The 16,077-nt window shown below is 30.0% G+C and overlaps 1 protein-coding gene across 3 annotated transcripts; it reads right to left on the bottom strand.

The window, feature by feature from the left end:
- Nucleotides 1-274: 274 nt before the first annotated feature.
- On the bottom strand, nucleotides 275-11,257 carry LOC130827825 (CBL-interacting protein kinase 2-like). Of its 3 annotated transcripts, XM_057693683.1 has the most exons (3): nucleotides 3,877-4,116; nucleotides 2,516-2,935; nucleotides 275-596 (listed from the first exon to the last, which is right to left on the bottom strand). In XM_057693683.1, exons 1-3 carry the CDS (start codon nucleotides 3,970-3,972, stop codon nucleotides 489-491), a joined length of 624 nt encoding a protein of 207 aa, XP_057549666.1. In that variant the 5' UTR covers nucleotides 3,973-4,116; the 3' UTR covers nucleotides 275-488. The 3 variants fall into 3 exon arrangements, with proteins under 3 accessions (XP_057549666.1, XP_057549667.1, XP_057549665.1); XM_057693684.1 differs by lacking the exons at nucleotides 2,516-2,935; nucleotides 3,877-4,116 and adding an exon at nucleotides 6,920-8,654 and having other exon boundaries at nucleotides 474-580; XM_057693682.1 differs by lacking the exons at nucleotides 275-596; nucleotides 2,516-2,935; nucleotides 3,877-4,116 and adding exons at nucleotides 6,684-8,654; nucleotides 10,932-11,257.
- Nucleotides 11,258-16,077: the final 4,820 nt, after the last annotated feature.

The following is a 16,077-nucleotide window of genomic DNA, read 5'->3' as shown; positions in this document are numbered from 1 at the left end:
ATTAAAAAATAAAATAAATAATTCTCACTTTACCATATTATTAAGGCAATAATATATTAAACAAGACTATTGAAATAAATGGTGCAAGGAAAAATATACAACAAATATATAGCACAAGAAAATATCGTAAAAATATTTGTTTTTTAAATAAGACACTTGCCCAAAAAAAATTAGCACACTATTAATCTATTATACTAATAATTAAATAAGTCACTATAATTTAGACATGTGCTTCTTGAGTAAAATTTAATCAAATCAACTCGTTTTTGCCTAAAAAGCATGCTGTATATATGTAGAAATTATTGAAATTATAAATCCTCTTTTATTTGTATTCTATCTTATAGAAATAAAAAAGAAAGTTCACATAACTTGAAAGTCAGTATTTTGTATTTCTCTGTCTCTTTAAATTTGATATATTATACAAATTAAGAATTTTTTAGATATTTTATAGCAAATTTAAAGAAACAGAAAAATTTTTATTTTGTTATTTATGTTGTATTCTTGGTGACATTATTGATAACGTTGCCAGTGGTGGAAAAACTTCGTTGAACTTCTGCTGCTAGCTCCTCCATGCTTAACTCACACTCTAGCCCTATCTGTGACACATATGATCAATTTAATTAATTAGGATAACAAAACAATAATAATAATAATAATAATAATAATAATAATAATAATAATTTTATAAAAAAACAAATGTTTAAGTAAAGTGATTTTTTTGTGTATATAAAAACAATTTAGAATAAGATATCATCATCATCCTACCCAGTGTATTCCGCTCATAGAATGAGGACAAAGTCTGGGGAGGGAAAGACGGCGGCAACTCATACCTATGAAGGAGAGCGCAGCCAAAGGAATCCCCCGGCTCAAAGAAGATAAATAGACATAATAACCACGGGAAAAAAAAACTTAAAGGCCTATAAAAAAACAAAAGCAAAACCACTACAAAAAGAAAACATAGAACTAATAGAAATTGAACGAGAAAAGCATGAGGTTAAGACATTAGAAATCTAAGACATGGATATGGTGTCTCTAACTACTCCTATCCCTAGTCAGGTCCGCAGAGAGGTTTAACTTATATAAGCGACGTATATTTGCTCATCCCAAGTTCTCCTGGATTTTCCTCGACTCCTCTTACCCTCAACTATAATGCTTTCTACCTTCTTTACAGGTGCGTCAAAAGTCATTCTCTGCACATGTCCAAATCATCTTAATCTATTTTCGCGCATTTTTCCAAATTATATAGGATAAATATACACATTTCAACGTTTCACTTGACTCGAAAATACGATAAATATTAACTTATTCAAGACACCAACAATTGAGTCTTCCTGAATTAGCTAGAATAAATGTAAACTTTAAATTTAATGTAAATCTTTGACTTAATATCCTGTTATTTATCTGTTAATCAATTTTTTATTTATCCATTAATCAAATTTTAGAACCTTGGGGCAAAATTATAAGTTTTTTTTGTCACACTATTGTTTGAAAATTAATTTTTATACCATTAAATTAAATTATAAAAAACTAATTTGTTGAAACTAATATGACTATATTATCTGTTAAAAATTAGTCATTATAAAAAGTAAAACAATACTTGCCAAAAGTGTTAAAGTCAAAGTATTAATTATAAGTAAAGATAAAGAAAAAAAAATTAGAATACACTGAAAGTGTATGTATATCATCAATTGTGCTTTACTTCTTCGTTAATTAAATTTGTGAAACTTATAATTTACACAACGAATTATTAGTTCATTTTCAACATTAAACTTTGCCCATTACTATCCTTTGTGGTTAATTCATATTATCTATTTATTTATTTATCTATTTATTTATTTATTTATTTATTTATTTATTTATTTATTTATGTATTCATTTGTGTTTGTATATGGTAAGTCAAGGGAAGGGAACCAGAGGGCTAGAGAAGAGGATAACGAAAGTCAAACCTATAACTTATATAAGAAAAGTAATAAATATCCAAACAGATACTAGACTTAATTATCTTGGTTGTTCATAATTTAAAAGAATGTACATATCTAGAATCAAAGTGCACCTTTATGATGTCAAAAAGGGTTGATCATCCTAATGAGTTACTACGAAAAATAAAGTGCATATGTTACAAATGTACGACACACAATTTAGGGCAAAAGCTATTTCTACTTCTCTAATAACCAAAGAATCAAAAGGATTGATCTAATGGTTGAATGTATTCCCTTTTATGATATCATTATGATAAAGATTCGATTCTCACTATTTATAAGAGAAATAATTTCTCCTTTCCTTTTCCCTGTAGAGGATCAACTAATCTCACTGTGCTAAAATAATATGTTTTAGATCAAGTCTTGTATGAAACTATTTAATCGTGAGACTATGTTATATGACTAGTCTAGTTTTTTAATTGATCACTTTAAGACAACAAGTATTCATTAGATTAGCCCAATAAAAATCGTTTCACCGTATCATATGACCTAAAGTTAGAAAATTAGAGAAAATTAAGGGTTATTATAAGGAATACCTTGACAACGAAGTAGTAGAGAACGGTATCATCCATGCTACTAATATTCAAGTGAATAATATCAAAAGAAAGTTTCTCCAATGCACTTATAATTCTAAGTAGTTGTCCATGCATTTTCTTTGATATCACCCTTAACACAACATTAGACCCTGATATTTTGGCTTCAACATCTGCGACTCTTGAATTGCATGATGCAACTAACTCTTTTCCTCCATCGAATTTAAACGAGTCGTTTGTAATGATGTTTGAATTCGATATGTTTCTCGGGCTTGGTTGAAGGTTCTTCAGGGTTGGACCCGGGCTTGTGCTTGGGCTTAGACTTAGGCTTTTTCTTCTCTTTTGTGACTCCAAGGATTGAAGAACTTGGTGTAGTTCTTTTATGAACTCTACTACTCCTCCAATGATTGATGCTTGATCCCCCTATATGTTTCCAAAAAAAAAATTATATTAAGACAACATATATGTACATAATTATACATGTACCTCTCAACTAATCAATTACTTGTACTCCAAACTAAAATTTTAAAACATGTTAACAAATAAACTCGCCTAACTTCAGATCGAAATTAAATTAAGACACATATTAATCAATATGTCATTATTTTATAATACCGACGTTGTTTTTAGTTAATAACTAATAAGTAACATCATCTTGAATTTAATCACATGAATAAAAAGCACAAATTAATGTTCATTTAATTATAGTGTATTATAACATGAAAATCAATAGTGATATTTATTTTAGCTCACTAAAAAAATTGAAAAATAATAAATGAACCCAAATAATAGCAAAACTAAGTATATTGGTTAGTCTTAATAAGAACCATTTATTTACAAACTCAAAATAAGGATGTATGAGTTCCAAGAGGTGATAGGGTTTTAGCCTTTTAGCCCAAGCATGAATAGCCCTTTTTCTTCTTAATTCACTTGCCCTCATGCCCTAATTGCCCAACTGTTTATAGATCTTTTCATATGCTAGTTTGTTTCCTTAACAAACTCACTTTTTCAAGCCTAGGGTTAATATATTTCATTCAAAAGTTGCACGAAATTATTTCACCCTAAAATAGTTTGCATCTTTCTATTTAAGTAACAAATGAGAAAATATTAAGAAAGATGCATAATATTTTACTGTTGAATAATTCCATACAAAATTTACTTTGATTTCATATCAATCAAAAGTAACGTTTCAATCTGTTCAAATCTAAAATACTAGTATAAGGTGAACCGAACAATTATCTCTATAAACATATAGAACTAGTTCAACTATATTTTTGTGTGTTGTATACTTGTATATTACATATATATTTTAATATTAATACGATTTTTAATCAAATAAACCGAGATTATGGCCTAGAAGGTACCTTCTTGATGTAAAAGCAAGGCGTTAAAGAACGCAAAATTTTGAGATTTTCATTCATCTGCTTCCTTCTGTTCCTTTCTACTGTGATGTGTGACATTCTTTGAGCTTTTTAAGGTTGTCTTTCTTCTTTAGTTCTGTGTAGGAAGCTATGGATTAAATTTTCTGTGTGTTTACTTCTTGTGTACAACCGCCATAGAAAAGGGTTTTGATACTTATAGCCAGAGGGTTCACTCAGATTATCGGGTTGATTTGGATCAGTGTGTTTTAATATCGGTATTGCATCCACATATATGGTTTTTTATACATAATTTTATATAGTCATTTTGATGTCGAATCAAAGTCAAATTTAGTGATAAAATTTGTTCAATATTAAATCATCGGATCTATTTTAAATATCTGTACTTATAGCTAGCTAGGGAATCTAAATGAGGAAAGTAATTAAGAGAGGACGAAAGAGACGTGCTAGAAAGGGATATTATACACATTCCCTATTTATCATGCTAAGGGCTCTTTTATCATTTACAAGGTACTCAATCGCACACGCTTCTTAAAGATGAGCGATCTTAGATTATACTTCCTCTTATATCAAATAAATGTTCTATTTGTTTCTGACACGCACTATTTATCAATTATAAGCATGTCCAAATACAATTGAAGATATTTCAAAATTGAAATATGTATCGTCAACTATAAGTGTGCAAAATCAATCAAATGAGATATTTAATTAAAATAAAAGGGAGCATTATTACTATTTTGTCTTTCATATTCTTATGTATAAAAAACATAATCAAATAACTTATTATTAAATTCGTCTTTAATTAATACTTGTATTTATAACATTAACCTTTGTGGTACACTCTTATTTCGTCCCTATGTGATGCTCGTAAACATCGATATTATCAGAATCCACTTAAAACTTAAAGTTTTTTCGCACAATAAAAACAAAGAGGATATTAAAAATTATTGTTCACTTTTATTCCAATTGATAAGCAAAGTGACCAACTTAATTAAATTAATTAAAAGTTTGAATTGATATTTGATACTTTAAGGTTTGTTATATGTCTATCACAAATTCACAATTAACATTCCTCATAAAATTTCCTTCGAAGTAAAAGAGTGGACGCAAAACAAATCATATTCATGTCTGGTGTAAAATAATTACAGTTGACAATAAATATAGATTAGATTTAAACTCATAACTGGACATCTAATATCATATTAAATATTCAATTCAACGAAAAATTATAAAAATAACAGATTATTTACTTCACATTAAATCTGAAAATATATTACATATTCTATGACCGGCACCGTGTGATGCCTAGCTACTTGGATAGAATGGGCCCACTTCATAAAACTTAAAGCATTTTCCTCTACAATTCTCTCGTACCTTGCCGCCTACTATGACTGAATTGAATGCAGAGAGTAATAAAGTTGTCTCACGTAATTTACCATGCAAATGCAATGAAAGATCTCAATATTTTGTGCATGCACTTCACTTGTGACTGTGAGTTTATCCCATCTCCATATTAAAGAGATCACAAATTGTTGTATACTTATACGTCTTATACTTACGTAATGCGCATCTCATATATAAATTAAATATTTCGACTAACATAAATTATGAGAATGTGTACTTTTTATAAAGACAGTTCAGATATTTTCTCGTAAGTTTAAATTAGGACAAATAAATAAAAATACGAGAGGTTGAAAGCAAAAAAAGTGATGGACTACTTGATGTTGTGAGGACATTTCACAGTGAGACGATCACTATTGTATGAACTTATTTCTCCTAAAATAATATATATATATATATATATATATATATATATATATATATATATATATATATATATATATATATATATATATATATATATATATGGTCAAGTTCCAGTAAGAACCAAGCTTATCTGAGAACCGTGAAAACCAATTTCTCCGATACAAATGTGTTACCTTTTCAAAGAAAATGTGTTACTTTTGGACAAAAACAATTACATTTGTTTTTAGAAAAATCTAATACTTTTTAGCAAAAAAGTTACTTTCAGAAGAAAATATAAATACAAAGTAACACGTTTTTTTTTCAAAAAGTAACACCTTTTATATGAACACCTTTTTGTGAGTTTTTCTTTTCTTAAAGTAACACGTATTTGCCTAAACATAACACCTTTTTCGTAAAAAAGTAACATTTTTTTGTGAGGTTAATTGGTTCTCACAATTCTCATATAAGTATGGTTCTCATTTCAACTTTTTCATATATATATATATATATATATATATATATATATATATATATATATATATATATATATATATATATATATATATATATATATATATATATATATATATATTTATATATATATATATATATATATATATATATATATATATATATATATATATAACATTATTGATATTCACAAGCAAACTTATTAAATCTTTTATGAATTTAATTTTCCTTTATTCGAAATAAAAGTTATAAGCACGTATCTGAATTATTATTTTTAAATAAATCGAATAAATTAGAGTCTTACTCTAGCTCTTTATACTTCATTGACAGTAAATATGAATTCTAGTACCATATAGGAAGTAAATGGCTTGCCTTTTATTTTGAAAATTTTGCTTAAAAATCAAATTATTTTTTTCACATTTTCCATTCTTTTAAGACTAAATCAAATTTTGGTCTAGTTAGCTTGGATGGACTAGTCCATTCAGACTGACTGTGGGTTGGGCTGGGCTGAGTTTACAGATCATGTTTTTTATATCTTAAGCAAACAAATACACAGAAATTGTAAATGTAGCAAATTAAACGAAACAGAATACTGATTACTTCCGACTAATCTAACATGCAGTATTTTAGGCAAAACAGAATCATAAGTTTACAATTAAACTTTACCATAAGTACATCCAAGTTAAACAGGCATAGAATATATCTTATAAGCATGCCCATGACAAATGTACTAAGCAAATAACCCGAAAAGGAGCTGCTCGCTGCACGAACATAATCGTCTAAGACTCCCCTGACAAAGTAGCGGGTGAAGGTTCTGTTGCTTGCTCGCCTTGCCAAGTCCAGATAATGTCCTTAAGAGCTGGTCTCATCTCCTGCTTTACGACTTTTTGATACTCGAACGAATCTCCACCCCGTTTCTTCAGCTCTACCATATGAAAAGTCGGAGTAACCTCAAAAATCTCGGCTTCAAGGGATAAAACCCCTTTTCGCCCTTCTTTGCACCCTTCAAATCTCATTAGGCCACCGTCTTTTTTCTTCACTTTCAGCTTAAGCTTCTTAGCTACTTCCTCGATCTTTGAGATGATCGTTGAAGCACTCCGATTGGCTGAGAACCGAACCTCCTTTTTCTGGCTCTTATCCTCAAATAAACCAGATAAATCAAATCCTTCCGAGAAGGAAATGATATCAAATGCATTTAAGTTGTAACACGGCTGAGAAACTTCTTGTTTCGCTTCGATGTTCTCACAAGAACCGAAAATAGCATCTACATCCACTGAATCGGGCTGCATATCGTTAAAAACGGGCCTAGCATCTAAGCGTTTAGACTCAAACCCTTTTCGGAACCAAGAATTCTCCATAATCTTAGCTGTTGTGATTCTTGTCTTTGGGTTCGGATCCAAGATCTTGACGAGCAATCTCCGTGCATCGGAAGGAATCCAATTCGGGAATTTGAACTCCGCTTTTCCAATCTTTCGATACATCTCCATAAGATTCGAGTCTTGGAACGGAAGATATCCGGCCAATAGCACAAATAAGATCACCCCACAAGACCAAATATCAGCTTTTGCTCCGTCATAGCCTTTCCTTAGAATAACCTCTGGTGCAACATAAGCAGGGGTCCCACACGTCGTGTGAAGCAACCCGTCTTGCTTCCTTGTTTCCGATATAGCACTCAACCCAAAATCCGTCACCTTGAGATTTTCATTTTCATCTAGAAGGAGGTTTTCGGGTTTCAAATCTCGATGGTAAACACCTCTACTATGGCAGAAATCAACAGCTGAGATTAACTGTTGAAAATACTTCCTAGCAACATTTTCCTTCAACCTTCCTTTGGCGACTTTGTTGAAAAGCTCACCGCCTTTGACATATTCCATGACAAAGTAAATCTTAGTTTTGCTCGCCATAACCTCGTACAACTGCACGACATTCGGGTGTTTCACAAGTCGCATAACCGAAATTTCTCGCTTAATTTGCTCGATCATTCCGACCTGCAAAACCTTCTCCTTATCGACTACTTTAATCGCAACATTTGCACCCGTTTTCATATTTCTCGCAAAGTACACTTTTGCAAAAGTACCCTGTCCTAGTAACTTTCCTAACTCGTATCGCTGCATCAAGATGGTTACTTTATTTTCCGCCATCTCAAACTACGGATAAAATAAATTTTGCAGAACAATATCAAATCGAATTAATATTATGCTACGAAAAAAATAACGAAATCAGTCAACCATCTTCACATAGCTCATATGTAGAAATAAGGTAATCCATGACATTCTTGCATACAGTGGGCATGTAGAGCTCAAAACTGATATATCTGCATACAATGTGTCGATACTTATCTGTCGTTGATGGCTGAAGCTCGAGTAGAGCTCTGAGTAATTTGGGTTTAGTCAGAGAATCCTTAGATGTCAAGCACATCTTGCAGCATTCCCTGGTTGTTTTGGAAAAACGGGGGATTCCGGGAGTCGAGAAAGTTATTTACGAGAGTAATGTGTTGGAAAAAGACGAGGGAATCGATGATCCAATAAACTTATATACTAATTCACCTGCAGAAGAAATTCAGAGGGCTTTGTCAGCAGAAAGGTACATTAAATTTACTTCAAGATACAAGAAGTTATCATTTAGAGTATGAGCTATTTGAGTTTGATTCACTATTCTCATTTAGAGTCTGTTCAAATGTGATTCCTTTTGTTCGGATCAGTGTCATATGATGCGCTAATCTCCTTGTGAATCGCGAATCGAAAAAAACAAATTATGGTCGATTTTGGGCTATTTGAGGGAGTTGCGAATTAGCTAGTGAATTATGTTATACTGGTTCGTATAAAAGAAGATAAGTCAAAATAAAGACTAATCGCACAAGATAAAATTACGGGTTTTTTCGATGGAAAGAATGAAGCCTCATATCTTAAGAGTAGAGGTGTTTATTCGGGTCAAGTCGATTTCTCGTCACGTGTTTTGGGTCAGTTTAAAATCGAGTTTTGTGTCCATATTGATTTTTACACAATTTTAAATTCATATTGGTATTGGGTCAAGTCGTGTTTGGTTATAAGGGCGGGTAAATATCGGGTCATCGAGTTTGTTTTGAATACATCTACTTAAGAGTTTCCAATCAAACAAGTTGACTTCATCCTACAGAATTGCTTGTCATAGAGGGCATCAAAAGATACTAATAGATGAAGTAAACTTTGCCTGGTTTAAGGCATTTTACACATCAAAATCAATCATTCTCCAAAAGGACCATGACCAATTTCAAAACAAGAAAGACATCTCTACAAACATGATAAGGTAATAAGTTAAATGTTTGGGCAGGTATAAGTCATCTTCATGAGAGGAACAGACAGCAAATGCATGTCTTAATCATCTTATATCAGTAGGGCAGTTATGGTCCAGGCCATCATTAGATCACAAGGAAGCAATTTGTAGTGTATTAAATTGGGGCATTACACGGGTGGTTTGGTTCTAGTCATCCTAATTTGGAGTAATTTTGTGTTATGTCGTGCAATTCGGGTCAAATACAGGTTTACTTTGACCCATAGATCGATCAGGGGTGGGTTTAGGCATATGCAAGGCGTCCAAGGGCCTCCAATACTTCTATTTTCGACCTTGGATCGGAAAATGTCAGAACGAGTCTATTTTACACATCTCTAATTTTCCGGTTCACTAACTTCGATTCCAATCAAGCCCTTATAAGCTTAACAAGTTCAAGTGAACAAGAACATAGTAGGGAAATCCTTAATCTTCTACTAAGGTGTTTACTACTAAATGGTAGGGGCTAAGCAGAACTTCTGCCCCTTGACCCTTTTTAAAGGGTTCAGCTCACCGGCTTTAGTGGGGTTGCCCCGTTGCACAGCTCTAGACAAAAGCGTCAACTCTGGTCAAGTCAGATTAGACCATTTTAAATTGGTTCACATAGTCGCGAAACCAATTTTGTAGTTAATGTTGTCGATGGGGCCATTAGTGAACCCAATAAAGGACCGGGAGTTCTCAAACCCCACGATAAATTATAAATTTATACTAATTTTTTTAAGAAAAATTATAAAAAATGTTGAATATAAGAAAAATATGTCACGACCCTTTAAATTTTTTTCGTTTTTGTCTAATTATTATAATCAATTTCAAATACTCATACTTAAAATTCTGAGTCCGCCTTCACTATACGATTATGATGGGGTCTATGGGTTTGACAACACATTTCGTTACCCCAAGTTCCGTAGGTGACTCCACCTAAGCGGGTTATGGAGTCGGATATGTCCAACAAACAAATCCGGGCTTAGATGTAGGAACTATAGAAAGAAATCCGGTTTAGACTATCAGCATTTTGGTACCGGGTCGGATCTAACCCTCCAAATCCACATACACCATTATCACAAATCACATCAAATCCAAACAACCATTTTAGATGAAACTTCTAGAAGATGAATCATAGAATTTGAGCACTTACATCACAAATTGGTAATCATCATAAATTCATAACATAAATCACTGAAAATTTATCATTGAATTACAAATAACATACAATCAAAAATATGGAGTAATATTTACATGGGTTTTTTAAATAATAAAACAATTTATGAATATTCCAGGAATAATTAAGTGAATATTTACTGAATTATATCATATAAAAAATACAATCTTTGTTGGGTTTCAAATAGTTCTGATGACAAAAAACAAAGATCAAATATTTCAGTAAATAAATGATCAATTGGGTAAAATTATTGTTGATTAAAATATACAAAACCCTAAGAATTACAGATTAAAATGCAGGAAAATTGAAAAAAAAATAAATAAATTTTTGTGAAAAGTTTTACAGAGAAAATTATTACCTCTTATGAATCTGCTAATCTATAATTCTTGAACAGAAATGCAGGAATTATTCACCAAGATTTTTTAATTTTTTGAATAAATTCACCAAGAATTAATCCAAGACTTGGATAAAAATGGTTTTTAATTTGAAAAAGATGAAGCTTAAATGGGTTTGGAATTTATAGAGCTCTCTATCGCTTAAATTTTTTCCTTGTTTCTCTATGGTGTGGTTGGTGTGAGGTTTATATGTGAGCAATCAATCACTTACCTTATGTTGGCCCTAATAATAAAAGAAAAAGGAAGTACTATTAATATTACCGGGAGTTGTAAATGGAGGGTTACCAAAGTCCAAATACGCTATTTGGACTTTGGAGTACTTGTATAATGATATAGCTACTAGGGATGGTCATGGGTCCAGGACCCTGTAAGACCCGCCCCGGACCCGCCTCTTTTATAAGGGTCTGGGTCTTAAATTTTGAGACCCGTTGGATCCGGGTTCAGGTTTGGATCCAAATTTTTTTTGACGGGTCCGGGTCCGGGTCCGGGTCCTAAGGTGAAGACCCGGACCCGGACCCTAAACTTTTAAACTTTAAATTTTAAATTTTTGAATTGCCATAGTCATATTACTGGGTATTTTAAATTTAAAACTTTTAAACTTTAAATTTTAAATTTTAAATTTTAAAACAATGGTCAATGGATGGGCGTGGGACTTTGGTAGACTGGGAGTGACAGTGGGCCATTCTCGTTCTCTCAATTATCTATTCCAATTTCAGACTTCCAGTACATTCTCTCAACACTCAAGCAAGAAGCAGAGTAGCAGCAGCCATAGCCTCGAAAACCCTAATTTTAGTAATTATTTTGTATTTGAATTTCATAAACTCGAACAAGTATTAGTAATAAGATAATAAGTTGCTTACAAAAATACAAAAAAACTCGAAAAAGGTTCAATTTTGACAAATCAAAGAGGGTTTGTATAAGACCCATTAAGGACCCTAGACCCTGTCAGACCCGTAGGGTCCGGGTCCGGGTCTGAAAATTTTGGACCCTAGGCTCCGGATCCGGGTCTGGATCCAAAAAAAAAAATAGGGTCCGGGTCCGGGTCTGGCCAGACCCGCTCCAGACCCACCCCATGACCATCCCTAATAGCTACCAACAGGTGTTCATTTGACTTATCAGAGTATTTCCGGTTAGGTATTTAGATTAGTTTAAAATTGGGTTTTGTGTCCATATTAATTTTTACATAATTGTAAATCATATTGAAATCTGGTCAAATGAAATTCAGTTATAAGATTGGATAAATTTCAAATTATCAGATTTGTTTTAAATGCGTCTACGGCCATAGTCAAAGTGTAAACCTTTTTTGGTAACCAGGTAGACTACGTAAAGGAGGATGAGGGTGGAGCAACCGACTTTAAATTTTTTATGGAGGAGTAATATATGATTTAATCGATATAAAATTTGATTCTCAAATATACATTATTTTTAAATACATGGTAGACTAAGGGTAGACTTAAGTACAAAAATTTTTAAAGGAGATTTTGTAAATAAAACTTTAAATGTTGCTCATTGATTTTGTACAGGCCCAAATATTAAGATACTTAACCTTAAATATTATGTATATTATTTTTAACCGGTTATCTTAGGGAATTTTGAGTAAATGTAAAATAATTGGAAGTATAAAGTTAAGCATCTCAATTATTGGGATATACATAGTTAAATAATAATTGATGATATTTTGCATCAATAGTAATAATTGAAAGTATTACTAACAAAATTTCCTTTTTTAAATGTCTAATACCAAATGAGAAAGAATTTTGACATATAGTATTTGAGTAATACGAAAAGAGTTAGGAGTAAATGTTACTTTATTTTGTAAAACAAACCAATAAGCAATATATAATAATTAATAACAATAAAAAAGTTATGAATCAAACAATATGTTATGGGGAGTACCAAGTAATCAAACAACATTTCAAACGATAATCATAACTCATAAATTATTTATCAAATATATGGAAATTGAATTTTTTGCTATTAATGAGTCAATGATGGATTGAGTTTATACGTTTCATCATGTATTCTATTCTTTTTTCTAGTTTTTTTTTTTTTTTTTTTGTGTGTGTATAATCTGAAATTAAATGACAATTATTTTAAAATCATACAAAATAAATAACTTTGATTGTAAATGATTTTACCATAGAAAAATTATTTAAAAATGAATGCAATAATTCAATTATTGAGTTATATTTTCTCATTATTATAATTCAAAGATGAGATATCAATCATACCATATGGGAACAAATTTAGACAAAGTAAGTTCACTCAGTAAAAATTGAAAACATAAAAAATATTGTAATTAAGTGTCATATGATTGAAATTCAAGGGCCTTTTGATAATCAAAAGATAATAGCTAGGTTTGTCTACTAAAATATGAATATTGATTATAAATTATGAATATTGATTAAGCACATGCACAAAGAACATTTCCTACCCCACTAATTTTTGTATGTATGCAATTTTACAATTAATAAATATAGAAAATAAGTTCGAGAAAAATAAATTGTAGGGCCTATTTTTCCCTTTTAGAAAATAAAATAGTATAATTGATTGAGATTCCATCAACAGATGAATGTATACACATTCGTGACGTAAAGTAAATATTTTCTCAGATTAATAATTACAAATGGTCTTAGACAAAACGGTCTCATAATGAGACCGTCAATTTGGGCCGGTCCAATTCGCGCGTGTATCAACAGCACATGCTTTCTCTTTTTTTTTCATTTTCTAGGCATTTTTCAATTTTAATCTTAAAGGTATCAATTTTAACCTTTAAGATATCAATTACAACTTAAAGTAAAGTTTAAAGAGATCAATTAACATAAAAAAAAATATCAATTTTGACCTATTTGTGACTAATTTTGACATTAAATTGATCAATTTCTACCTAAATATGGTTTTGTTTCACAATTTGAGAACGAAGTTAATAAAAAAGTATTATTTTATCATTCTATAGATGAATTTTACACAACAAATGAATGGTCAATAATACTATCAATAATAGTGTTAAAATATTGTACAATACAAGTATTTTTATTCAATGCAACATGATGGTTCTAATGGAGCATAAGAATACTTGTACTCTTTAATTATCGATCAATAATAGTGATATTGCTCTTTCCTCAACACGTTTATATATATATATATATATATATATATATATATATATATATATATATATATATATATATATATATATATTTGTAAATAGTTGAAATTGAATATGTTAACGGTTAAATTATGAGACATAAATTGACAATTGATGTTTTATGATCTAACTCAATTTTGAACGTATAAGCTTCAATTATCGTTTTCAAAATAAGTATTTCAAAATCTATAAAGATATTGTATAGGTTTTAGTTGAACTTGAATATGTTAATATTTAAATTAAGACTTATAATTTGACAATGATGTTTTATAATCTAACTCAATTTTGAACTTCTAATCTTCAATTATCGTTTTAAAAATAAGTATTCAAATTTTATAGATATATTGTATAGTATTTAGTTCAAATTTAATATGTTAATAGTTTTAACACTATTATTGATAGTTTTATTGACCATTCATTTGTTGTTTGAAATTCACCTATAGAATGATAGAATAATACCATTTTATATAACTTCGTTTTAAAATTGTGAAACGGAACCATATTTAGGTAGAAATTGATCATCTTAACATCAAAATTGATCACTTATAGGTTCAAATTGAAATTTTTTTACTTTAATTGATATGTTTAAGTATTACTTTACGTTAGAATTGATACCTTTAAGATCAAAATTGATACCTTTAAGGTCAAAATTGATAAATGTCTAGAAAATGAAAAAAAAACAAGGAAAAACATGTGATGTTGTTACATGCACCAATTGAGCTGAGCCACTCTTGATCTCAATTTAAGAAGAACTCGACCAAGTTTTAGTGTAATAATTAATGAACTTCAATCATATTTAAATATAAATTTGTGCAATGCATAAATAACTTTGCATAGAATTACATTTAAATATAAATTTTTACAAATATACAATTGTATATTATCATCATCAAATTATAATAATTCAACACAATGTAATATTCGCTATAAATTATTTATAATAACACAATGATTTCATAATTAATTAAATAATAGAATAATAATAATAATAATAATAATAATAATAATAATAATAATAATATAAACATTTAAAATATTTATATTAAAAATATAAATGTGAAATAATAGTTTAAAAGTTTTAAAACACCCCTTTACATATAAAATTTTCCGTACTCTAGCATAATTTGTGTTGCTGACCTAGTAGTTGTTGCCCATTTTTTGCCAATTGGAAACAAATTTTTTCCGATTAAATATTAAAAATTTATTTCAATAATAAATACTCTTAATCACCATCTCAAAATAGCAATATTATACCACCTTGATACTAATTTTTTTTTTTTTCAAAATTATATAGGGTAAAATTAGGGTAAAATGAGGGAAGAAAAATAACTAGATGAAAATTAAATTCATAATTTATTTTCTTGAAAAAATTTCTTACTTTTCAATTAGGATAATATGCGATGATTAGAAGACAAAAACAGGAATATAAGTCAAATAAGATTCACCCAATGACCAGGGAATATATGATTCAACGTCCTTATTATAAGCTTTACGATAATTTAAGAATGAGTACAAATTTTGACAGGTTTCGTGTTATATTAATCTTTAATTAGTTGATTAGTGTTGTTAATAGAGCTTATCACCATATAACACCTTGCTATCTTTCTTGTTTTTATTTAAATAAAAGACAAAGGGATGTGTGATATGTCTTGCCTGCCATATGTATCAACTCAATGCTATTCTTTTTGAATGATAGACTTCTTTACTTTTATTTATTGGAGGGGCGAATGCATCAAACTAATATAGAATTACATATATTAGAGGTGATCTAGATATCGGGTCGATTTCGGATCAGTTCGACTAAAATCGAATTTTGTTTCCACATTGATTTTTATATAATTTTAACTTCATTTTGAAGTGGGTCAAGTCAGATTCGATTATAAGGTCGGGTGAATATTGAATCTAAATTTTTTTAACACCTCTAGGCAGATCTATAGTCGTTCAATGATATCAAGTATTAA

Source organism: Amaranthus tricolor, chromosome 11, assembly GCF_026212465.1.
Source record: "Amaranthus tricolor cultivar Red isolate AtriRed21 chromosome 11, ASM2621246v1, whole genome shotgun sequence".
In the NCBI taxonomy this organism is placed as follows: Eukaryota; Viridiplantae; Streptophyta; class Magnoliopsida; order Caryophyllales; family Amaranthaceae; genus Amaranthus; species Amaranthus tricolor.
Note: the sequence above shows the minus strand (reverse complement) of the source record. Positions and strands in the feature narration are given on the sequence as shown.